The sequence below is a fragment of the Ischnura elegans genome, chromosome 6 (genome assembly GCF_921293095.1).
Source record: "Ischnura elegans chromosome 6, ioIscEleg1.1, whole genome shotgun sequence".
Lineage (NCBI taxonomy): Eukaryota > Metazoa > Arthropoda > Insecta > Odonata > Coenagrionidae > Ischnura > Ischnura elegans.
In genome coordinates this window covers 88,481,417-88,508,191 of record NC_060251.1, presented here as the reverse complement: position 1 = coordinate 88,508,191, position 26,775 = coordinate 88,481,417, and the positions used below count along the sequence as shown (strand labels likewise).

At 38.0% G+C, this 26,775-nt stretch overlaps 2 protein-coding genes across 2 annotated transcripts in view; one reads left to right on the top strand and one right to left on the bottom strand.

The window, feature by feature from the left end:
* Positions 1-701: 701 nt before the first annotated feature.
* The window catches only part of LOC124161125 (proteoglycan 4), a 132,891-nt gene continuing 106,817 nt past the window's right edge, over positions 702-26,775 (top strand). Inside the window, exon 1 of the mRNA XM_046537349.1 lies at positions 702-1,039. Coding sequence (XP_046393305.1) covers positions 986-1,039 — 54 coding nt within the window. The 5' untranslated portion in view covers positions 702-985. The remainder of the gene's footprint in view (positions 1,040-26,775) is intronic.
* Positions 1,049-2,324, bottom strand: LOC124161126. The gene is made up of 2 exons (XM_046537351.1): positions 1,862-2,324; positions 1,049-1,784 (listed from the first exon to the last, which is right to left on the bottom strand). Exons 1-2 carry the CDS (start codon positions 2,273-2,275, stop codon positions 1,770-1,772), a joined length of 429 nt encoding a protein of 142 aa, XP_046393307.1. The 5' UTR covers positions 2,276-2,324; the 3' UTR covers positions 1,049-1,769.

Here is a 26,775-nt window from a genome sequence, read left to right as displayed (position 1 = left end):
CCGAGGGCGAGAAGAATGACAGACGGACCTTAACCACAGCAAGGAGTCTCGCGTGTTCTTTTTTCATTTTACATTTCACGTATTTTCAGCATCCAAGGAAAATGGAGGAAACTGAAAGAGCCCAGGTTTCTCGAGGCCGTCCTAGGCCTTCAGCCACGGGGCCCCCGCAGGTCCGGGGTTTCGCGCCCGCCCTCCCGGCCTTGCCAGTCCGCCCCTGCGGGCAACAGTCATTCACACGTCTACCGCAGCCGTTTTACCGCCTCGCATCCATCCATTGAGATGCATTTCATTCCCACCCCTTCCTCCGCCGGCATCTCACCCCCCCTCCGACAGGGTCCATCCGACGCACCACCAACGCCACCACCGTCACGATTTAGAAATAGACAACAATGGGAGTGAGGGAGGAACGCAAGAGGAGTGTCCCAGGCCGCTGCCCATTAGGATCTAAACATATCCCTAAGCCATACCAAGATCCCTTCCCAGCTTTAAAACCACCACCCCACCTCCCCCACCCAGAAGAAAAAAATTCCTCCCGCTCCCCTCTCTCCCCCTATTCTTATATTCCTTTCCCCAAAGGACTCCCCTCCCCCTCTCCGATTTCCCCCACCCCATATACTCCCCCTCCTGCTCCTCCCACCAACCCTCCTCCTGCAATTTCTTTCCCACAGATATCCGGCCCCACTGCCCCGGTTTTCGCCCCCCGTCGTCATCCCGACCATCCCCACCCGAAAGTCCATCGAAGAGGCACCAGAGAACTCCTCACCACATATCCGAACGGGAAGGACCCAAGGCGGAGACCGTCCCCACGAGTGTCAACAATAAGGGTTGGTGGTGTGCCGAAGTTGCGGGGTTGCGATCTTTTTAATACACGTCCACCGCCCACTTCCTCCCCATATTGGACCGCGGGAGCAACCTCAGGCGTAGCGGAGACCTTGAAAAAGCGGCATCCACACTTGGAGTTTTCCGATCCAATCAGGGAGCAGCCATGCCGCGACCGGCTTTCTGGCGGGTGCCGAAAAATAAAGAGGATCCAGACCAGGTGAGTTCCGCCCAGGGATGGATATATCCGTGCTGCCTTGTCTTCTAGTTTAGTGTCATCTTCTTGGGAATCTTGTCTTCAGTTTCATAAAATGGTTCACGTATCTCCATCAAACGTTTCACTTGCGTCCTCGGTGTCTTCAATAATCCGAAAAATTGCCATGTCCTCCATCTTCATTGGGGCCATCTACTTGGAAATGTTATCCTCAGTTGCATAAATAGTTCACATATCTCCGCTAAGTTTCACTTGCTTCCTCGATGACTTCAATGATCCAAATACTTTCCCAATTGCGTCCGTCTTCTTAATGGTTTCATCTTCTCCGAGTCCAAAATAAGTCAATTTTATCTTTCGTCCCTCCTTTTTGAACTCGTAGAGAAGTGGGAGAAAGATTGCGTTGAATTGACTTATGCATCGCTGATTGTTCATGATGAGAGAAGTGATTCAACTTCAGCTGTGCTGGATTGCTGATTACAGCTTGAGCATCTTATCCGAGTGAATTTGCCTTACGGACAGGCAAACACAAAATCCACCATCAGGTCCACCCGTGAAGTGAAGTATTTTGGGTTCAATGAATCTTCATATCAGTAAAGACAGTCGAGTGCCAAGGAAGGGGAAAGAAATCCACCATGATCCAACTCCTTAGGTGTGTTATAGACCAACATTTGTGACCTAAATAAAGTAGCTCGTTCACACTCGGAAACAAGAGATGCGTGGACATAAACATCACATCTTATGAAAGATGAAGCTGTAAATGAGAAGAAAGATAGAGTTAGAAACTTTGAATAGAGGAAATAAACTAGACAGTGCGCGCCAGTAACTTACGGTCAAAGACGGGACGGGCAATGGATAGAGGTCAAACAAATCCTTCGGGACAGAAGAAGAAGAAGGAGAAGGAGTTGGATTAAGCGACGAAGAAATGCGATTGCACACGCTTGGGAGACGTCGAGTGCCGGCGAACAAGTGTGCCGCGGGGAAGCCGGCGTCCGGTGATTCTTTCTCCCTCATCTCCCCTCTTGCGTCTGTCACCATGCCAACGGGAGGGACGAATAGGAGCAGGACAGGAGGGGATGGGGAAAGGGGAGAAAGAAGAATAGGAGAGGAGAAAAAGGGAGGAGGAGAGGAAGGACCGAAATTGGGCGAGATCCTGTTTTTGACGACGGTGGCAGTCATCTGAAATATCGCGTTTCTCTTTTTCTTGCGGCGCCTCTGTCGCCATCTGAAGGGTTCCTTAGACATCAATTAGTTACTGATATGAGGGACGGGTAGCGATGCCTACGACCTTGAGAGTAAACTCCTGGAATCTATCTATATATATGTATATATAACAGAGGATGTCTGTTTGTACGTCCGCTCTGCATTTCCATACGGCTGCACGGATTGCAACCGAAGTTAGTACTTAGGTGCATCTAAAGCTTCCAAAGGCTTTGGTGTTACTTTTGGTTGTGTCCAATGCGTCATTTGCATCATTTTCTCATTACCATTTGTTACGTCACGTCATACAGCTTCTGCGGTTGGACATCCTGCCGGGTGGGCACACCTCTTGACACGCTCAAAGGGAAAACATAACTCAAAGGATTCGGCACTTAACTGTTAATCCTCTTGGCACAAATCTTTTTGCTGGGGTATGCGTTCGCACGACGTTTTTGGTCAACGGTAACGAAAATAGTTTTTCCATTGTTTTCTATTTCATATTTATACCACCATCATACCTACCAAGTTCCAAGTTTACCAATTCTCTGGGCGTAGGCGTACCCAGAATCAAAACTAGGAGGGGGGGGGGGAAACTAGCTGTGGTAGTTCAAGTTGTAACTTTTTTGCATGGAAAAGGATAATGAAACCAACATTTTAAGGAAATTATGACTGCAATTTATTAGTTTTTATAATTATTTGCTTGAAAAAAATAATGATTTTTATTTTAGTTCCATGTCTTATACTAATATCATTTTTCTTCAAAAGGAAAATTTTCTCATAACTATTGTTTTGGACTAAATTTATTTTCGCTTATAAGGGGGGACATTTGGCCCTCCTGCCCCCCGCTGGGTACGCCATGTCTCTGGGTACTATCCTTTCCCTAGGTTAGGTGGCCTGCTGGTAGAAGAATAAATTTTGACGGTGGTGGTAGTCATCCGAACTATAGCGTTTCTCTTTTTCATGCGTAGTCTCTGTAACCATCTGAAAGATTACTCCATCAATTAGAAAAATGAGAGACGGACCGACAACCTTGAGAGTAAACTCCAGGAATGGAAGGATTAAGAAACGGGATTGCTTGCCCTGAAACTGATACAAAATCAGTCCTAAAGCTTCAAAGAAATTATTATTTTGGCGCCTCTTTCGCCATCTGCAGGGTTCCTCCATCAATTAGAGAAATGAGGGATGGGTAGCGAAACCTCTGACCTTGAGAGTAAATTCCAGGAATGGAGGAATTAAGATTCGAAATTGTTTTCCCTGTAACTGATACGAAGTCTACCATAAAGTTAAGTAAAAATTGTAGATGATTACAACTTTTTTTTAAACTGCTGCACATCAAATCGTACTGAAATGGACAGGTTCAGGGAAAATACACTCCTATCAGTTTTATTGCAGATTTCATTACGAATTTGAGTGAGTCAGAAGCTATAAAATTGACCGAAGGACCGGAATTGGGCGAGATCCTGTTTTTTTTACAGCCTTGGGAGTCATCTGAAATATCGCATTTCTGTTTTTCTTGTGGCGCCTGTGCCGCCGTCTGTAGGGTTCCTCCATCAATTAGATAAGTAAGGGATGGGTAGCGATGTCTCCGACCATAAATACTCTACACTCTCCGACCTTGGGAGTAAACTCCAGGAATGAAGGAAGTACGAAGAGATGTAGGCTCGTAGTCATCTGTGGCGTTCTGGATTCGTGTATCTCTCCACCTTCCCGGTTTTCACGGCGAAACTGTCGTCAATCTTTGACAACCAAACGCGGTGAAAACCCGGAAGACGAAAAGATCCAAGGGTCGGAATGGCTTATCATATTCTTATTTATCATATTTTCCCTTATTTATAAAAATGCATGAAAATTATATTTCTTATGTGTGATTAATTCTACAGCTTTTGTTATGTAAATAAATTATGAAAGTATCTTTATAGTGTATACCCTAAAACTGATACGAAATCTGCCTTACAGCTTCGTAGAAAATTAAACATGTAGGTATAAAACTTTTTTAACCGTAATTTACTTTTTCAATATTTATAAATTTCCCATGGCATATTTATTTATTCATATTTACATCATATTCATATTTATCATACTTCCCGTATTTATTAAAATCCACGAAAATTACAGGTCTCATTTGTGATTACTTTCATACCTTTTGTTATGTAAATAAAGTATGAAAGTATATTTAAAACGAATCACATGACTTGTGAGACATTGGTCTTGAATTATACCTTTTAAAAAATCGGTTATTTTTCCTCTCCTCTGTAGTGAGTATGCGGTTTATTCGATATTTTTCTCTACACTCGTTCTCCAGTAACAAATGCTCGTTTATCCAATAGATCAATATATAATTAATTGTTAAACTTAGTTTTTTGGCCAAATGTATATTTATTTTTCAAGCAATAGCAGAACTTTTTGGCATGTTTCCACTAGGGAATATGCTTGAAAACGCATTGAAAAATTTTTGTTCGGGTATTATTTCATAATATCCCTTAATTAGTTGGAAAATAAATAGGATATGCAAAGAAATAAAAAAATCGGCTGGCAAGTTGTTTCGATCTTTAAAATAACGAAATTACGTACTACAGGACTTCGAAATAACACTTAACATTGACAAATGCAGATGTCTTTATGTCAGTTTTGAGTGATTCTAGTGCTCTATCATTTAGACCATGAGAACTTCATACAGTTAAGGCATGTTTATAAACGGTTTCCAGCACATTATGACGATTTTAACTCAGATCGCAGGCGGTTTCAATTCACATCATTTTGCATTGGTATTTAAAAAGGCGGTACTAGTGCGTCAGTGTAAAATCAAACCAGGTAAAATTCAGCCGATTTTAATTGCAGGCGCTCCGTCAAAGAAAAAACCCAGGTTTTTACATAAGAAATAATTTCTTACTGAGTAAATCGTGAAAAACTGGAAAATGAATTAAATTCCAATCGATCGACGCTGGAAAACAAAGAGCCGCTTCCAGTTTTTCTACCGCGGCCTTTAGCATACACTTCGGCATCACATATATTCTACCTGGTGAGAAGAATCAATTTGTTATCGCATACAACCAAGTCACCGTCTTCAGCCGCCTGAAACATCCATTTCTATTCCTGCGTTCCTTTCAACGCCACTAATTTGAAGGAAAAAAACAACGCATATGTTAGAAAAGAGGAATGCTAACAATGGAAATGGTTCCAGATAGAGAGATAGCTACACGTAACACTGGCTAAACTTCCAGATGGGTTATTATCAGGTATTTATTTATGGTATATTTTCAACTTAGGCTAGCAGAGGAAAACACATTAAGTACAGTAAAGTACTGCCGACTAAAGGAATTGTATCCATGCCTCGTAAATAGTTTGGAATAAACCCATGACTGCGCATGCTTCCATTCCAAATCCAAGCAAATAACATATTCCCCAAAATATTTCCCCCACGGTCATACCGTATCAAATGACCACAAAATAAACCAAGGGATATTATAATATATTCTACTATATTCTTACAAAATTGCAATTAGATCTGAAAAAACGATTCGCTATCAACTAATCATTTAATATTCGTAACACAAATAATTGTTGTTAAAAACAAGTGTCATTCCGTTCATCACGGCAGAAAAAATATTTTTTAAACACCAAGATCGTTTATTTTTACCAAATTTGATAACTTTGCAGTTAAAATGACTAGGAGCTCGTCGAGTTATTTCATTCTCTAAGGCATGTGAAAACCTTAGCCATGAAGTGGCTGAGTAACTTAGTGAAACGTCGTGTTCAATGCGCTAGATAGACAGGGGTCATTAGAGTTCGGAGGTATTTAGGAATTTAACTAGCAGCCATAAAAAATACGAGTAGTTCAATAGTAAGATTGAGATCAAAGCTAAAAGCGATAGGGAATATGTACTGTATACTGGAACATATTTCTGAATGGGCGGATATAGCAAATTTTGAAGAGTTTAAATTATCGAGCAAAGAAACCGTCTACTCACATTTTGGTTTGAAATTAAATCAAATGGATGTACCCAACACCAGACGAAGCAATCGTAAATAAAGATATAGTTTAAGGAAATTAATATAGATTGCGACGTTTGCGTCCTAGATGTCGATTAGAGCTTTTGCTTATATTAAAGTCGTACACAGCTTAATTAGCTGATGAATATCCAGAAATTTATGCTGCATGATAAAAAACGTCTAGTTAGTACAATAGTGAGAGTTCGTTGCGGTGAGGTGAAGTCAGGGATGCCGACTTACAAAAAATATTGGGGGGCCCAAACCGTGGATCTTGCCCCGGGAAATTTTATAACTAGAAAGTTTTAAGTTTTTTTAAGCGTTTTAGAAGAGTCATACGATCAGAATTAGAACCCTGATAACTCGAATCTCGATATCTTGGCACTCCAGGGAAAATCGACAAGCCTGACACAGTTTTTGCTCACTCACAACGAATTTTTGAGGGGGCTCGGGCCCCTACAGGCCCCATGGATTCGGCACCACTGGGCGAAGTTGAAAACAGTGTTAGAGGGTAAGCGAGGGAGAGGAAGGAAGAGAATAGGATTTTTTAGATAGAATGAAAGGGAGTAGGCCTTATAGTGAATTGAAGAGGGAAGTACATGAAGGAAGAGAAGGCTGCCAGAATGCTTCTTAAGTACTCGATGGAAACCTACCTTAATTGGTGGAATATTTAAATAATAACAATAGAAAACGTATGTATCAGTTGTAATTTTCAGCAAAGGATTCCCGCATAGTTATAAGCCTTCGAATTCCTTTCGTCTTCGGCGGTGTTTTTCGACCTAATTCCGAGTGGAAGGCAAACAACCGCGCCAGTAGCAAAGGCAACGGACAAGTCTCGCACTAGATCTCCGACTGAATAACATAGAGAGGGTGGGAGGGATTCTAGGCGATAGATGTCGCCTGCGCTTGTCAAGAATGCAATGCTGCATCAACAACCATCGCCAACAGGTCCTGTGCCCCCTACTCCTTATCACACTACCTCACCCTCGTGTGGAGATACGTAGCCAGTAGGCTTTGGGCTTTAGCCAACCTTCCAAAAATTTTCCCTTTCAGCTACTACCCGCAATACATCTTCTTAGGAGACCTCTCGCAGGTTGTCTAGCCAGTCAAAGCTGAAATATTCATGCATAATTCCAGATTTAGAAAGGAAATTTCACAGAATTCCATGTAAATCTTACGTGATTACTGCGATAGATAACGAATTTTAAAACACCCAAAATACTTCAATGTTGTTAAATATAATAATATATAATGTGTGTATTATTTTACGTTCCTAATTTAAACATTTATACTTATCATTGAAATTTTACATATAATTTATTGTTTCAATGAGCAGCTCAAGACATTTTTCTTAATTTGAAGAGTTATGTATATCAATATGTTTTCATAAAGTGTAATAAAAATTACGGCAAAAAACTTTATCCCAGAAAATGGGTGTTGAACTGACAAACTTTTGTGTAAATTGAATTTAAAAGAAAAGATTGAAATTCCATGCAGGAGCAAAAATTCATGAATAATTCATGCATTCCATGAACTAAAAATTCACTCATAATTCCCGATTCTCCCGGTTTTCTGGTCACCAGATACCTTCTCTAGCTCAGAGGTATCAATCTCCAGAAACTTTATTTCTTGGCATTTCATAATGTCTGCCAATGACGAATGTAAAAAAAATAACCTTCAGAGAATTTTCGTTGAATGTAAGTTAGCTAATGCCAGTTCAAATGAAACTTCTCGCAAATTTCAATGAAACCTCAACGTCAATTTCCTCGAAACGACATTCAGCAGCCCTGAGGATGAGCCCCGAGTCTCAGTTCGAAACGTCTGCAGAAATGAAGATTATAACCCGGTGGGAATCCCTAGAATAGTTTACCCTCATACTTTGTCGGGAAAGTATAAAATCTTTTGTCCGAAATGACGAATTTAAATTTCAGAATTATGCAAACTATTGTGAATCATATTTTAGCTTTCACTGCTACGATGTTGGTTAGTCCCAAATTTTAATTATCAATACAAGTATTTCACACTGGTCTAGGATGTTATGGATATAATTACCAATTAGGGCCTTCAGAGAGCAACGGTTATACTACATATTTCAATACTTTCGCTAAAGTTAAAGGTATACTCAAACCAATGGGGAAACTTGGCGGAAACAATGAATGAAAAGTTTTAATACAGATAAAATTTCCCAACAAAATCAATTGCGTTCATTCTTGCGGATCAGAGCTCAATGACGTTTGAAAATCAGTCTTAAAACTGTATACCCTCTTTGCCATCGCCAACCTACTGCCAGTGCTAGCGCGGCATATATAGAATGCGACTCTGCGTATAGGTTCTATATTATGTAAACGCTATAATCTTCGCTAGGTTATGCAAATTAATGTTTGCCAATGTTGATTTTAAATCACTTTTAAATTATGAATCATTTAATAAAGTATCAATGGTGTTCGACTATTGCACTATTTTTTCGACGACAACAACTGAAATACAAACTGTATAAAAAATTTTTGACCAAAATTCTTGTTATACAGTGTTTTCGGACGAACGAATTAAGCTGTAATAGATTTTCACATCATTTGTAGTACAACTACATTTCCGTCAATGTGTAGCAGTGATTAGTATTAGATAAGAGTACGAGAAGTTCTGTCATTTCCATGTTCCCCTCTTTTAAGAGCCGTATCCAGGTTACATTTTATGATTTACGTTTCATGAACACAGTTAACTTCTTTTCTTAATGTGCGTATTAGTTAAAATCAACTCCTTCGCCAGTGAGAACGGTCCGTGGTAGAAATTTTCCAGGAAGGCCGAGTTTTCAGACGAAGATATACATACTGCACCATTGAGGTGCATGAACGCCGCGCCGGAACTGGCAAAAAAACAATGAATACCTACCGCTGAAGATTTTATCGTACTTCAGGGGCATGTTTACCAACATAATAAAAAAGTTTTTACAAACGGACTCTATAAACTCGTGAGAAATTGAAAAATGTAGCTCCCGTTGAAAATGAGGATAAAATAAAATGGTTAACTTCCACACACTTTTTTATTAACAATCTACGCTACGTGTCGAAACCGGGTCGGTAGTTTGTTAATAAAAAAGTGTGTGGAAGTTAACCATTTTATTTTATTCCCATGAATATAAAACATTTCCACTATATATCGCCGGACACTGTGAATTATGTCCCGTTGAAAAGTATGTTAGGCTTTCCCAGCGTTGCAATTATATGTTGTTAGCAGGTTAGAAAATCTATTTCTGCCGACGTTTCGCACTCCGACTCGGAGCTCATCCTAAGGGCTACTGAATGTCGTTGGAATGGAAATTGGGCTTCTTATCTTGGAGTTATTTGTTTTCTGGTTGTTATGCTGTATTTTTCACATTGTTACAATTAATTTGGTACGTATCAAACTACAGAATGTTTCAGGAGATATCTGCAGGAAACTTCATTAGGTGGTAGGAGAGACAATTTTAAGTATGTTTTGTCTATAAAAAGAGGTCGGAACTCCTTAATAATGGCTACGGCAACGCTAACATGACTTTGGGTGCACTTTGAGTTACAATGAAAACTATTTTTCTTGAGAATACAGCCTTTTCGAAATTTTATTTAATACTCTGGATTTTCAACGGCATTATATAATTAAGTTCGGATGAAAATGTGCAATAATAATTGTCTGTAGCAATAGAGCTGAAAATGCATGAAATTTACCAATCGTGCTGTTGATACTCCCAAAAAGCTATCGTTTTATTAAGCTCAAAGATTGGTTGTTTAAATTCTATTTAAGGAATTTACTATAATGTATAATGTCGGCTCCTTTATGCAATCTTTTTGTACGATTATGACCTGTATCTAGAATTCGTTCCGAGGAAACTGATCAGGTCCGCTCTGAGGGGCTTGATGGTGTTGGCTCCGGATTGCCTAGTCCGAAGTCCTGAACTTTGCCTCACTTCTGCTATTTCATTCAAAAACGAGCTTCTAGATGTTGCTGATCGAGTACCCAGAATCCCGATTGAAATTTTTTTCACCAGTTTTATCTCAATAACTTTCTTCGTGAGGCAATCCCAAAAACCTTTGGCGTGGTAAAGTATTCGGTCGCATATGTGTTCCGGACATTGGATGACCGTCAATTAGGGTCGAAAAAAAATCCACTAATCCGTGCGTCTGCATTCCGCAAATGAGTACCTAGATTTTCCGAATGGGTGTGGGGGCTGTGCATGGGATATTCCTGCCAAGTGTTAGGGGTATGACACGATGAGAAGTTTATATTTTATGTTATTGCTATTCTACTGATTTAAAACTCACTGAAAATTGAAAGTGAAATTTAATTTTGGTATTTGGTTTAGTCACAACAGTTCATAGTTTTTTTTTCACAACAATTCAAGATGTTTTCTGCCTGTAGGTACCAGGTACGTAAAACCCAATGCCCACTTAAGACCCGATAGACGACCTTTTGGCATTTTAGCAATTTGCAAAGTTCGCGGTCATGATGGTGGGTTTAGGGATAATGTGCGGAGTACGGACAGCCGCGGTCTACACAGATTTGGACACTCTGCGGAAAACGGACGTTATTAACTACCGAGACAGTTAAAATATGCGGAGTACGGATGCACCGATATGTTTTAGCCACTTAACCTTCCGCCGGAGGCAATTGATCTGAAAGGCACAGCGCGAATATTTTTTCTCAGTTTTCTCGTCACTAGACGGCATGGAAACCTTGACGCTCTAAGTAGCTGTTAGTTTTCACACGCTCTGCGAAGCATTTCCGCTTTCCGCATTTATGCCGACAGATCAGAGGCAGATAATTTAGCATGATGAAGCAAAATAATAGCATAGCAAGCAAAATGACCAAGAATAATAAAAACTTTGATCTTATAGAATTCACTGGAAAAAATACATACTTAATAGCATAAAGCGCACGTTAAATCACCTTGTGCTGCATTGGACCGGGGCAGTATGTCGGCGTATAAAGAGGTCTATGCATTGCACCTAAGACATCACTGCAGGGTTAGACTACACAAATGATGGTGCTTTAAGCTTTAAAGTCGTATAGCTGACCCACGCTAATAGTTAATAATGTTTTTCGCATATGTGCCTATTAGTGTGCACCTGAACTCAGTAATTCAAATATTGCGCACGACGGAAGTTAAAATTTCGTGGTGTGGACTTGTCTAGTTCCCCTTACTCTCTGAACACACCCCGTACACCCAAGCGCGAAAGCTGTTAGCAGTAGTGGACTGGCCACGTCCGGCAGGGCCGCTTCAGAGCCGAAACGGACCCAGAGCGACGACGTAACTCCTCGCAGCATAACACTCGCCCTGCTTATAACGCCCGCTACCCCCTTCATCTATCCTTCTCCTCTTTCCCCTCCCATTTAGCGTGCCTCGCGGTCTTCTACTTTCGGAGGAGGAGGAGGAGGGAGAAACACGAAGGAGAAAGGAGGAGAGAGAGAGAGAAAGGGGAAAGAAAAAGAATAAGACATAAAGAGCGGCGCCAATGAGGTCCTGTCGAGCTAAAATTAGTGCTCAGCCGGACCCTCGAGGCAGCGGACATGACACTATGAATGCCGGGAAACCAGGGAAAAGGGCGGAGCGAGGAATCAGTGTAATGAAAGCAATGGGGAAGATAATCCAGAGGGAACGAGAGAAATATCAGAAAATGAAATAAAAGTTTTTGGAAATTTCAATTGTTCATTTAATGTCGGCGGAAATATTTCAAAAAAGGCCCAGTTGCACCAGAAATATAAAAGATTACTACTTAACATGATTTCTGTGTGTTATGTATTGATTTCATCATACTAAAATAGTGGGGTAAGGAAAGTCGAATTACGGTATTTCTTCACTATTTAAGGCAGTTGGTGTCAAAATTTTAAATAAATGTTCCGCTACTCGGATACGAATATAAAGACAGAGTACATGTCCTTAAAAATTAAGCACTTAATCAACCTCATCGACGAACTTTAATGAAATCTATTTTAATGAGTAAAATATCTTGCAATTTTTTTTACAAACAATGCTACTTTTACATACTTAAATTACACAAGAAGAAAGCAATACAAGGGAAGTAGCAAAAAGTGTTTGCGTATTTTTTAAGATAATCAAACTTTATACAATCCACTAGTTCCACTCTAAATTCAAACAACAATATGGAAACGGTTTATTGTGCTAGACCAAAAACATTATTAATCTGCTGATCAAATTGGCATAATGGATTGTAATTAGAGTTCGGACATTAGGAAGTATAACAAATCTCAGCATTTCTTGTGACATTTAAGATGATAGGGAAGTATACTATAATATTGGCCATGGCTTAAAGGAGATGTTACAACATAATCTAATGTCACATCAAGACGACGTGAATCAGATATGGAAAAAGGAAAAAGATAAATGAAAAGATTACTAACCGTATCCGCTATGGTTACATCATTGGTTATGGGATAAAAATGTGTATTTAAACAATTCATGGCATTAGTTTTGAACTTATACAGAAGTAACGTAACTTGAAACAAGACCAAACAAAGCATAAACCTTTGGTTTTAAAATGAACACAAAGTCTTCGAATACCAATCGACGATTTATTTGCGTTTTTCCCTTCAAAACGAAAACAAAAGACAGGCTAACAGAAAAAAACCCTTAATGCATGTACCATTCAATCATTGCATTTACCAGGATGCAATCATATAGCCAAGGCAATAATTTTGAATAACTGGTCAAGCAAAGGGAATTAATTTCCAAATCTAACTGAACATAAGACTTCATTAATGGAATTGTATGTAAATTACTTTTCTGTACAAACAGCTATTGGAATATAAGTTAATGCCAATTAGATATTATAAAACAAACTGCGATAGGGAAAACATTTTCATACATTCAAAAACAAGGCACAACTGAAATAATTAACCAGAGTACCTTTCTAAGAAAGCATAATTTAATCATAAAATAATAATAGACCTTTTCATAGGGGATATTATAGTTTTTATATATTCACTTGTTACAAGTTACTGAGCTTACTTTTGCACACATAGTTGATATTATTGGTTGTTATTTTAAAAGTCATCTCTTTATTAGGTCAGCTTAGTCGTCCTCAATTATACCGTATTTAGTTTTTATTAAAATTCAGCAAACTTAAAAAATTATAATTTCTCACAAATTTGCTCCACCATTTCAGTCGAAGCTGATATTTAACCCATTTGATAATAAATTATAAAATGTCGTTTACTTGCACCAATCCTACAAAATAATATAAAATCTCCCTCAGAATTACTTCCTAACTCATATGCAAGATATTTATATCTGAGACACATTATTTTAACCTCAACTCAATTCCATATACGCGATACCATTTGACTAAAAGTTCAAATACCTTTCACATTACCCAATGCTACATAGTACAAGAGTGTGGGCTGGATTACGAATTTTGGCGAGTGCCACAAATAGTTTACGTGGCTCACGCGAGGTGGATGAGAATGAAGGTGATGAATCACGATTTTAAGTAGGACGGAGACTGCCGTATGATTCAAAGAGGGGAATAACACGAGGAAGAGGAGTCCAATTCACACAAACGAATCTAAACCGCTAGCGCTTGAAATTCCTATCCCTATGGATAGGCCACCACTTACCGCAGGTATAACTTGCGTGCAGCATAATGCAAAAGGGTAAAATTTTGCTATAGGATGTCATAGGGCCTTACTCGGGTTTTCCTCTGATCTTCATATTATTCATCAAAGAACCCGCCTCCCCCTCAGCTGGAGGTCTCATTAGCGCTAATTAAAACTTAGAATATTAGCCCTGAAGATTTCAAAATAAAAGCGGATACTTTTGATCAGGACTACATAGACGAACGCTTCATTCCATCCCATAGATAGTTGAATTCTTTTTCCACTTAGATCCTTTTTCAGTCGGTTTTCAAAAACATCCGAAGTGGAGCACACAGAGTAATACTCTTATTCCTAATGTTTTGCAGTACATTAATTGCAACTGCGAGGAATAGCATAAAAATTTTTTGAATTTGACAGATCATATCATCAAAAATATGAATTTTGATGAACAGCACTGATTATAGGTTATTTCTGCGTGAAATTCGAATTGTTTTGCCTTTCAGTGATGAAAGTGACGTCTTTTTTTAAAGCCCGTTTATATGCGTGATGGGTGAAAACACGTCTAGATATGGATTTGAGGATCTCTTTTGTAATTTTCGGTCTTACCATAACGCACATGACCTTTACTTCTGAGCGATAAAAACTTTCTAAGCCATCATCAGATGCGTCGCCATAAAATGAAAGTAAAGCTTGGCTAACGCGTGTTGCATGTCAATTTTTTTTAATCATAAAAGAAGAGGAACAAAAACGTTGCTCTTTCTGTTATCATGATGATACTTGCTGTTATATTCGAGCCATTGCGGTAAATTTTAAATAAGGATTTTTTCGAGACACTGCCTCTTTTATTCATGCAAAATTTTCATGCTTTAAAGTTATATTCAATAGAAATACAGCAATATTGGAGGTGTTTATAGGTACAATACCTCAATTTGTTGGCACTAGGTACACATTTTTTATCCTCTCGTATTTTTTAATTAATGAAAATAATGTGCCTTAGTTAACACAATTTAATCATTTATAAACAATTATGAAAAAAATATTAAGCTTCCCATTCAACTTAAATCCATATTCTTGCTACTAAGTGAAAATAAAGTAAAAATTTTCAAGGCTATACCCCCATTATTGACCAAATTTTGGACTTTTCAAAATTGTCTGTTTTCCACTAGCTAGCGAGAATGGCCATTTTCTTGTAAGTGTTGTAACACACTTTTCGCAGGCGAATGCATCAATTTGAATGGAATAGTCCAGAAAAGGCATACATAAGCAAAGTAAGTACCTAGATGTAGGATGTACCACCGCTGGTTAATTACGGCCTTGCAGAGTACTATTTCAGTCACCATAAAATCGCCGCAAAAAAGAACGCTGGACTTTAAACATTTGTATGAAAATCTGCCAAAGCTCAATAGGGTCGTGTCAATTATCGTTTTACTCATTGTTTATTTACTGCAATAATAAATCATTTAACATTTTTAAACGTAAACGTTTAGCTTCTACGGACGGAAGAGCGAAGAAGAATACGCGAAAAAACTATGCGAACGGCAAAACGGTCGTCTTCTTCATCTCGTCACGGTTAAAATATTTGATTAGTGCATTTCATTGTATTTTTTAAAGAGAGAACGACATTTTTGAATTACAAATAGCTTTTTATAATTAAATTTTACCTATTCCTTGATTTTTAACGGCCGAAAAGTATGTTTCAATTTCCGAGGTATGTAAAAGTACATGAATATCGAAGTTAGGTATGCTACATGAAAAAAGTTTCTAAACTTTTGATGCAAGGAAATGTTTATATTTTTCCTCTCACTTAAAGTAAATCACAAAAACGAAAATCAACATTTTGGTAGTGTGCATTACAGCGGCCTTGCGCGCATATGCATAAAATGAAGACCTCGTTACACATATGTTAAATATTCATGTGTAACTTAAAGAGCTCGTTAAGCATTAATTTTAAAAGTTATATTTCAGAAGTATTTGCATTCATTATATCCTACTTCTTTGCAATTGGCCAAAAAAGGCTCATAGCAGGTCAAAGAAACGAGCACAATATTGGAATACCAATTTTTGAACCTGGATCCGTGAGGGATAATTAATTAGTCAAGGGTTATAAAATGGTATGGCCAAATACGTATATATTGACTATGACGCACATAAATCAATAGCACGGATATCATTGAAGGAATGAACTAAGAATGAAACACTCATAAATCATTTGTCACATTATTTTTACTGATATTTTAATATCTTATACTTTTGACAAATCAATTCTGATTATCCATTACGTCCCTGATATAATGGAACAAATTAATCAGGAAAATCAATAGACATTTATTGAGCAACGGTCACGAGAGACACGTGAAGTTATACGCAGTGACATTGATTGTCATTGTAAATAAAATAGGATACGGATAGTGTTGCTTCCAATTGCCCAATTAATTGTGGTTTTTATGCACACGTGGTCCAACTTAAGCCGTAAATTTAGATGGGAAACGGATACGCATTTAAGAAGTACTATCAGAATAGGAGAAAAATTGCGTAATTTTTTATTTTCACACGTAATTATAGTTTATAATGTCTTTCATATAAATTACAATGAAATTTATAGTGAGAAAAACAATCAGTAACTTTTGGTTTACCGGGAAACAATATTTTCCTTAGAAATCTCAAGTCCCAAAATTATCCTTAAAATTAAAGCTTGAAGTCAAGGTGCAAAGAAAAGTTCAAATTTCAACGGGATTCCAGTAAAATATTCCCTTGTTTGAAAACCAGTGATTGCGTGACTAGAATGTAATAACTCCCATGAGAAGCATCTATTTCATTGCAAAAGGTCAGTTCTGAGAACGAGCCAACTCCTGGACGTTGCGAAATAGTCTTAAATGTCTTGGACGGCGCCACCGCTCGGCATCGGTCTAACTGCGTAGCGCACCACGTTGTATGTTTGTAAACACCTTAGCGAATGCAACGACACAAACGAGCGGTGTGTGCGCAAGGCTTGCTTGCTGAAAGCAGGCCTCAGTCCAAATGCCAAATCATTATCGTCTAATTTTATCCAATTTACTATGGCTTCCAGAAGGAAATGGAAAAAATCAACTCATCGCTAATTGGAATCATAAACTTCAAGGAAGTTGAAAACAGCTGAATACTAGTAATGCTTACATTTGGTAATCTGTTCGTTGGGGAAGGTGGGTGAAGAGAAACAAAGGTTAATCCTTGTTCAAAATAACTTAATTTGACTAAGTCTGGAGTAACTATTGAGTTAATAACTTATTAGAAGCGCCTGCTGGTTCACGGCACCTTTAAATAGTGTAACTTGATGTGTGAGAGTCCAAACTCTGAAATCCAATTCCCACTTATCTAATATACATGCAAAACGCCGAGATACCTGACTTTAGAGTATTTTATTTCTGTAACTCCCCATTCGGTTGTACTGTAAAAAACTGAAAATTAAAGGAAATTTATTTCTAAGTTTCTATGTTATCAGAAACTTATCCTAGCATAAACAATTTTTATTTAAAAACCATATCTTTTTTAAAAAGTACGGCTTTTTCCCTTGCTTTTTTAAAAAAGATCGGTTTTTTACGATCGAAAAACGGAAGCTCCACGTTGAGCGCTATTTTTTAAACAACTTTACCATGAATTTACATAAAAATCAATAATCCCGAAGGAGAAGTCCCTGAAAAAAATGTTCAATATGGAGTTGCTGTACTCCAAGCATCGAAGACATTTTTTATACAAAATATAATTTAAAATATTTTGATGCGAGGACGAGTTTTGGGTGGTATTGAGGAAACTTATAAATGGATCTCCTTTCATTTCCACTTTATTTTACTATAGCCGATTGAGTAGTTACCAAGACAAAACACTTCAAACTCGGGTATATCGAAGTTTATAATGGGCAGTAAGCATTGAGGTGACATTTCCCGAATAATTAGTTAACATTTCTGATAGAGTAAATGGTCAATTCAAATAAAAATTTTCCCTTTGTTTGCCTAACGACTCTCATTATACTGAATCGTACATATAAATGATATAATATACATAAAGGATAAAAAATGAAAAATAAATGCACTAATTACGGTGCATTAAACTTTAAAGGTTAACTTACCACTGAGCCATGCTAAGAGTTAATAATATTTTTTTCAAATCTGTGCCGGTCAGGCACATTGCGCCTGAACTAAGCAATTCCAATATTGCGTTTGATGGGAGGTCAAGGCAATAAAAAGGAAGAATTAACAGCAGCCAAGCATTTCTCGATTTAACGAGGCTATATGGTCCTTTGAATAGCTTTCCACGAAGATGAAAATGTCAATTAGCAGGAAAACTGTAGTTAAACTATAAATCAATATATTTGGAGTAATTTCGGAAAGTAATTCTGTTATTGTGTAAACTAACTGCCGAAAATGCATTGTAATATTAAAAATGACGGGAATAAACACCTCTATTTCAGACGAAAAAGTGAGAGAACAGGTAAGGTGAGCTCTAAGGCGAGAAGACGAGAGGTTTTACAGGATAGCAATGATATCAAGATACGATTTGCTACAATTCTCAAATCATTCAAATCAAATATGAGGCATGAAAGAGCAATACAGAACTGAAGAAAATGGTAGGACAAAGGTTGCGATTCGTCAAGAAGTCCCAAGAGCGAGCAGAGAGCGTCCCATAGATTTTACAAAAATTAGGTTGGGAGCCGCAAGACACTCGAAGGCTATGCGCGAAAAATTCATACTTTTCATGACGTGAAGGGATTAAAGCGTCCCGAAAAGCGCAACTAAGCGGGGAATTACGACACTACCGGTTGTAATCATGCTTTGGGTATAGTGGTGATTTTTATATCAGATGCGCGACGTGCTTGGCTTACAATTACTTAACTTGATCAAATAAGAACGGTTGCCTTTCATTTAGCAGAAGACGATCATCTTAGAAGCACGTTAAATTTTACAGATCCTACAGAAATGATAAGGTTAGAGAGGCATCATGCCCAAAAGGTCTGTGGAAATTTCCCCGCGAGCAATATAAAATTTTAATAAAGACTAAATCGAAGTCAGACATTCAAATCTCTCGCAAAACTCCCATAAGAGTTTTAATATTCTCTAACGGATAAATAACACGCTGATGTCCTAACACCTGTCACCGTGCCTTTATTGAGGCAACTTGCGGAGTAGAATGTAAATTTAATAGCTAAGTGAGGTAACTACAAACGAAACGCCGTGCTATAAAACGAAGCCGTATTTCACAAGACGTAGGAAGTAAAAATCACTGCGATCATAGAGTAGCTTCAAAGCGAATAAAAAATACAGTAAGGTTCGGGCAACTCACAGTTAGACATGTCAATGAAAAAGGAGGACGAATTAATTAAAAATAAGTCGGCTGCTCTACCCTACAAAATAGAACGGTAATGCTTCGTTTTCACCTAGTTATGCCACGATAACGGATGGCAAGATACGTAGATAAATTAGCTGAGGCAATGATATGTTGAAGACTATGCCAAGAATACAACGCTTAAATGTGATGGAAAAGTCTTAAAAATGTTGTTTCAAAGATCATAAAAAACTGGCCTAAATACAGTAGTGAACGGGTCATAACGCATGAGTGAAAAGTGGAGCCGATCCTGGAAAGGGACTGCATGAAGCTCCTTCGTCAAAAAAAATATTGCTTGATGAATTGCATTAATTTCTTTTATTGTATATTATTTATTTAAAAATTTCCCCATCCATTTATCTCACACATATGTGTACAACTAATTTATATTTATATTAAAATTCCATATTTATCCAATTTCCCAAACTAAAAATCTTCCGATGATTTTCTATGGATAATACTGTTCAATATAAAGTACGTAAAAAAATCTTCAGAGGAGCGGTGAAGCCGAAAGTTCTGCAACGAAAACTGATTTTTTTTCGTGACAACTTTACTTCAATCTAAGCGGTAAGGACGTTGAGAGTCAAAAAGCTATTTACAAGAGTTAATGCATAGCGGGCCAGTGGAGTTTTTGAGTTGTAACCGATGTGATTTAAGAGGACGTAGCAAACCCGCTCAACTGATAATTTCGTGACAAATTACTTTTCACAAACACATGAGTCATTTGAAATATCGAGGGAAAAAGGATATAGCTTAGTCAAAATTTACCACTACCTAGGATACTTTTACATCAACCTACGTATCTAATTAATTTTATACCTGAGAAATTGCGGATGTCAAACCATTCAATTGGAGACTCAGAAAAATGTTTAAAAGATATATCCTACTTTCCCGGAAATTTTTAAACCTATAGCATAATTTTTTAACAAGTAATTTTTCGCGAGCAAAGATCAGTTGAGCGAGATTTGTGTGCCCTCTCAACAGGGGTGTCATGGTGCCGGAACTCCGTTCCTGCACTGGTTAAGAAAAGACTTAATAGTCAAATAACACTTTCATCAATTTTGATGCCTCAAAATTTCTAGTATTATTCTTAGCCAAAATAAAAATATTTTTCGATTTGTTAATTCTGTATTTTCTGAAATGATTGAAATACACAGAGTAGTATTTCACAAGTAAAAAAGGTAAGAAAAGTGCGTTCCGGCACTGATAATTTTGGCATGACGTCACTGATTCTCAACCAAAATGTTGCACAAAATAATTAAAAATACCATCCTCGAAGATAAAGGCTACAAATACGAGAAGTATTTAAAAAGTTGTCGCGCTAGAGACTAAACGGTCTTGCAGAAGAAATAAAAATTGCAGTACTCAAGTCACTTCCATACCTTCGCAACCGATTTTTTATTGCAAATTTTAACATAAATATTAACGTCGTCGTAAATAACTTCTTAATTCTCAGAACAATTCAAGATAACCCTTTTCCGCATCCTTCTTATCTCCCATTTCAGCGGGAAGATCTAATTGTAAGTAGCATGTGCAACAGATGATCACACAATAATGTTCAATACCTTGCACAAGCAATGTTTTTATGACACCCGTGAAGAAGAAATTTCTGTGTACAAAATTGTAATTAAATTTTCTTAGACTTTTACTTAAACCTAACCGGTTATTTTGTTGGTTAAAAACGCGTTTTGAGAGGTTTTTACAAGATATTTTCATGGCGAGCATAAAGAGTTTCATTAATAACAGCGAAAAATATTGGTGCATGACAGTGAAGTCAGAAACATGAGAGTCGAGTTAAAATTTGTGAAGACAACACGAAAAAGATCTCTCGACAAAAAGATTTTACAACAGACCACTATTTACTTGGTTGACTTCGCAACCTAGGCTTTTCGTAATCTTAAAAATTTTCATACATTCCTCGGTCGAGAATAACGGCAAAATTCTCAGAAAATTCCAATATAACCCTTTTCCGCGCTCATCTTATACCCAATGTCAGGGTGATCTATGTCGCATGCTTAACAGATGGCCACTCAATCTTGGTCTCCTCATTTTTGATCTTCTGCCGAACAGCATTCCCTCTTCCAAGCGGACGTCAAGGCCCGTCTCCCGCCCCCCCTATTGGGCACCCTACACCATCAACACCAGAAGCGAGAGCGAGAAGTCGCCGTCTGTCCGACACGTCTATCCAACGCAGAGCGCCTGGAGGTCCGACATTCCAGACTGCGTCTGAGGATCGCGTATGAATGGAAGAGCACCCGTCCCTTTTTCGCTCCAATCCTTGACTTTGGCTCGACGTTGAGGCGGAGATGCTGAGGGGAAAAATAATTCTCAAACAGAGAATGCCGCACCCATCCACTTCCTTTCTTCGTGGGTCATATGCAAGTTTCAAAGATGAAATCTAACACGGGTAGGGAAGTGGGAAATGTTTACTGGACGTGAGGTTTTTGAACATTTTCTTCACTTTTCTTAGAAAATGTTTGTCAACTTTAGGAATGTATTAAATACTATCCATTCGTATTTGTAGACGCTAGACGGAAATGTTTAGAATTTTTCAAAATTCCAGAAATAGTAAAATAAACGTCAAGTGCGACATTTTGGAAAATATTTCGATATCTTTACAAGCAAAATTTCCAATAAAAGAAGGGTAGCGGGAATTTCTAAGATGTAGACCAGCAACTCGTCATTGTAACAGAGAGAATCCCTCGCCCATCCACTCCCTTCATTTCTGGGTTATATACAAGTTTCAGAAATGAAATATATCACGGGCGAAGGAAGTCGGGAATTTTCAAGACATGTGAAGTTATCGAACGCTTTATTCACGTTAGCAAATAGTATTTGTTATCCTGTACATCCTATTGAAATATATTTATAACACTGGAAGGAAATATTTGAATCTTTTCGAAGTAAAAGAAAAGTTAAGACCGATACTTTGGAAAATATTTCGATGTCATAACACCTAACAGAGTTGAGGGAAGTCGGAAATATTTGCGAGGTTTGACGTTGTCGACCGTTCTCTTCACTTCCGCAAATAATACTTGTTGACTCATGGGTCCTATCGACATGTATTTATTTACGACACGGAATTTACATTTTTTTCAATATTAAAGGAAAAAAAGAAACGTTAAGAGCGTAATATTGGAAAATATTTCGATTCACATTTGCTGCATCTACGGAATTCTTCAACATTAAAAAATAAAAGAAAAGTTAAGAGCAAAATTTTGGAAAAATATTTCCACGTCATTACAAAGGTTTTTGCTTAAACAATTCAATAGAAATTAATCAAAATTGCTTCCAAAAAAAAAACCGAACAAGAAGATAGACCAGCTGCTCGCTATTTTGGTAACACTATTGAATACATGTGATATTAAAAATAAATAAGTGAATAACACGAAAATTTCGTCCTTACTTTTCGTAAGGACACGTAATACAAATAATGAAACGGCAAAAAATTATTCCGGAAAACAGCGCGTTAGAGGGTCGAAAGTATCCGCGAGATATATTAGCAATGATAACATACAAATTACAAAAATTATAAAACTTTAGGTTAAAAATCAGAATAAGGATTCAACATGATTAGGTGTCCCGGGGATAATTTACAACTTATTTTTAGAGAAGCGGACAGTGCTATAAATGAGGACAAACGGAAGTTAACTTTCACCTATCATTTTTCGCCACCAAAATATCAGAATTCGGTCCTCGAGAAATTATATGAAACACCAGCAAAAGAAATTACGTAAAACCTAATGCAGCGTACTCACTAGAAAACAGCTGTTATGGTATGGTATTTGGAGGAGGCGACCGACAGCTGAGGTTATTTGCGCCATGAGGGAAGGGTGTGGAAGTAATGGTGGAGAGAAAACCGGCGTCGGCAATAGCCTTCCCTTAACGAAAGGTACCACGGCTTAACGTCCCATCCGACGGACGGAGTGTTGCGCTTGAAATATCCTCCACATAACAATCAAGCAGGGATCGGGCTGAAAATTCTCTACCACCGCCGCGATTTGAACCCGCGCCCACGGGGTGGGAAGCCAACACTCTAGCCAATAAACCAACCCGATCCCCTAGAACACAGCTTATTTCCGTTAGTGTATACAGTTCTCAACTTTGCGATAAAATTGAAAGCAATCGAAGTTTTGGGCTCCGATACGTAACCCATTCTCAGGCCGACAGATGCTAGTTCGAAGTGACCGTTGAAAATCGGCGATCAGCAAGGAGGGGCGGGATTGATCAAGCACCGATTGTTGTGGTGGAGAATCGTCGACCAGCGGAGACTTGGCTCTGGATATCTGAATTCTTTCGAGAACCCTGTTCTAAGAGCTGCTAATCGAGTGATCGCTATCAGCATTGCAATTATTTCTCCCCAGCTTTTCCTCCATGGCTTCTTTTGTTAATCGGTAATTAAAGAACATAAGTTTCATTCGCCGGGAAAGCGTGAAATCATGAAGAGTCGTATTTCTCCATGAGTATGCATTATTAGAATTTGCCAGAAGGCAAAATAGAAAGAGGGCAACGGGTGTAATAAGCACAGTGGTTTCAAATTACCCAAGATTTCGGTTTAGACAAAGCAGTGATAAAGAATCGTTGAGTGAAACATATATTTTGTTTTAGCATAGGATCCATTTTCTGTCAAACATAGTTTTCCCTCCAATTTTCAAACTTGATTATTTTAACATTTTGGGTAACATCACTTTCAAAATACGATTTTTTCACCTTGAAATTGCCTGTTTTTCCCTAATAAATAAAAAAATTCTTTTAAATATCTGCCTTATCTATCCTGTTTTGAAAAATAGAATAAGGTATTTACGTGGACAGAAAAAAAATATTGTGAGCTGCAAAATAACTCGTGAGAACTGGGCTTTATCCGCCAGAAAGGACGTGAACGATCAATATCACAGAGAATAGTGTAAATACTTGTTCTCGAAGAACCCTCTTCAATGAATACTTTTAGCCATGACTTTAGACCTGAAATATTGTCATTAAATGATTTTGGGAAGTGGAAAGTTTCAGTAATTAATCAGTCATACAAAATATGTATAGAGGATAATTTCCAGATGAACTCTACTTAGATACATTCGTATATTTAATTCGTGCTCCGGAGGAAGGGGTTATGAACTAATGATTATCATAAACCCATCAAATATTCTTCTTTCAGTTTTTGACAGCAAAGATACCCTTCCACTTATGCTCCAAGATATTTCGAAACCAAAAAAACCGTTGCAATTCAACACTAAAAACCGTAGTATGCGCATTGGCTTCAAACTACGGAAGATTAGGGTAGAAAAACGACAAGGTCGACAGTTACTAAGCTATCCACAAGGATGGAGACAAAGCATGGTGAAATGCAGTTTAACTCACAAAAGTTAGCATTTATCCGCAGAAGAGACCTAAAAAACGTAGAATATTGATAATACTTGCTCTCCAATCATGACTTGTCATGAATATTTTTAGTCTGACAAACCTGCAATATGATAATTAAACAGTATCAATAAATGATTTTGGAAATTTGAAAGCTTAATGAATTACTTTGTCGTACAAAACATCTACGAAACATTAATTCCATCTAAACGCTAAATAGGTGCAGGCATTTTCGCCTATTTCATTCATGCTCCTTGAATACAGAAAAGCCGTCACCCATTCTTTTTCTACTTTTTGACAGGAGTGATATCGTTCCATCTATGCTCCAAAAATTTTGGGAAACCCAAAAAATCTCTTGCAATCCAACGCTCAATACAGCAGATCGCACATGGGCTTCACGCTACGGAAGATTAGGGGAGAAAAACGACGAAGTCGACAGTTTCCTCGTAAACGGCGCGGCCGAGACAAACGCGCGGGCAAACAAATAAACAGGCAAACACCAAATGCCGCCGCTTGCTCCTCCCGAGTCCCAGAGAGTGGATGGGGGGAAAAAGGTGGTGGGGTGGGGGAGACGTGTGGGGATTATGGAAGAGGGGACGGGAAGGTGGGGAGAGGGAGGAGAGGGGTAGCGCATGGAAGGCCGGGAGGGCCAGATGGGTTATTTCGGTCGGCGTGGGTACAATCGGATGCCCCGTCGTCTCCACAAGTCTCTTTCTCACATACACATGAGCATGCTCACACATGCCCAGCCAAGTTCTATGCTGAGAGAGATATCATGATTGAACTTGTTTCTAGATTTTGATGGATAAATAATAATCTCGTTAAAAAAGTGATAACAATTTGCGTGCTATAGGCGTAATATTACGCCATGTGAACTCCTTCAACTTTTGCCACAGGATAATATTACGCCATTCGTCTTTTGAAATATTGTTGCTTGCCATTTTTTTTAAAGTGGTACTAACCTCAAATTAAAAAAGAAGAAAAGCATAATTCATTCTTTTAAATTATACCAATCACCTATTCCTCAAAAATGGCCAGCACTGACTGGTGTACTGATTTATAGTACTAAGGTCAGCACTGTGATAATCCTGAGGCAAGTTGAGCTAAGCCCTCTGCCTCATTGAGAGAGTTTTCACCCTTCACGTAGTGAAATTACAGCATGCCAATATACGAGTCAGGCAATTTCAATAAAAAAAGGTTTCATTATTACCGTGTTTTATCATAAATAAAGAAAGGTAATGTTGAGCTTTAACCAAGCTGTTTACTGATAAAAATTAAGAATAAATTCAGGAGGGTCTTTTTTGTAATAGTGGTATGAAAATAGGAGTGTTTGCAAAAACTACACATCCTACCCCCAATTTTTGAAGTAATGCAAAGTGAAATCTTTGCTATTTTTCATAGTCTTTTACTTAAGGTTTATGCGTAACCATAAAAAAAATATAACGAATATCAAGCGTTTATTTCCAGAGATACATGCATCCAAATCTTAATCTTTGTTACCATTTTTGCGCGAAACATCATTAAAACATGGATATCATACTTTTACTTTGGCCAATAGAACAGGAAAAGTTGTACATTATAACGGTATTTCCCTAAATATTTCCCGAAATACAACGTCTCCAATTTACCAAAAATCGTCAAACGAATGACTAATATCATCAAATACTGCTACATTTTTTGTAAAATTTTGCCGCTCAATAATTGAAATTTGAATAATTAAAATTTCATTGTTTGCTGAATACGAGCAATTCTACTTAAACAAATGGCAAACTCGGATATTTCAAAGGACGAATGGCACAATATTTTTCTGTAGCAAAAATTGAAGGATTTCTCGTGGCGAAAATGGCGGTATTTAATGGCGGTCGAGAGGGGCCCTTCTCTGAAATCAGACCACTTGGTATAGAGATCCCGGAAGTGATATGCTCCTAGCAACTCTACCACCGTCCTTTTCACGAGTGAGTAGAAGGAAACATATCACTAAGGATGATAAAAACAAAAACCTAACGTTTCCGTTTAGAACTGGAATTTTACTTCTAATAAAATGAAGTCTATGACACTTCAACGGATGTAATTATGCTAAAGTATATAATTAACCAGAAATGGAGTAGACTTTCAGCTCAACAAGTGGAAGAGACGTATAATCAGCATGAATAAAACTGACAGGCATTCTGATGATGATACAAAATATATATATATTTTTACCTAAGTGAGTGATGATACTGAGTTACATTCATAAGGTATTCTAAATCAAAATAAAGCCT

Coding starts and splice junctions, on each gene's coding strand:
- LOC124161126 (XM_046537351.1), bottom strand. CDS start 2,275: ATGTCTAAGGAACCCTTCAGATGGCGACAGAGGCGCCGCAAGAAAAAG.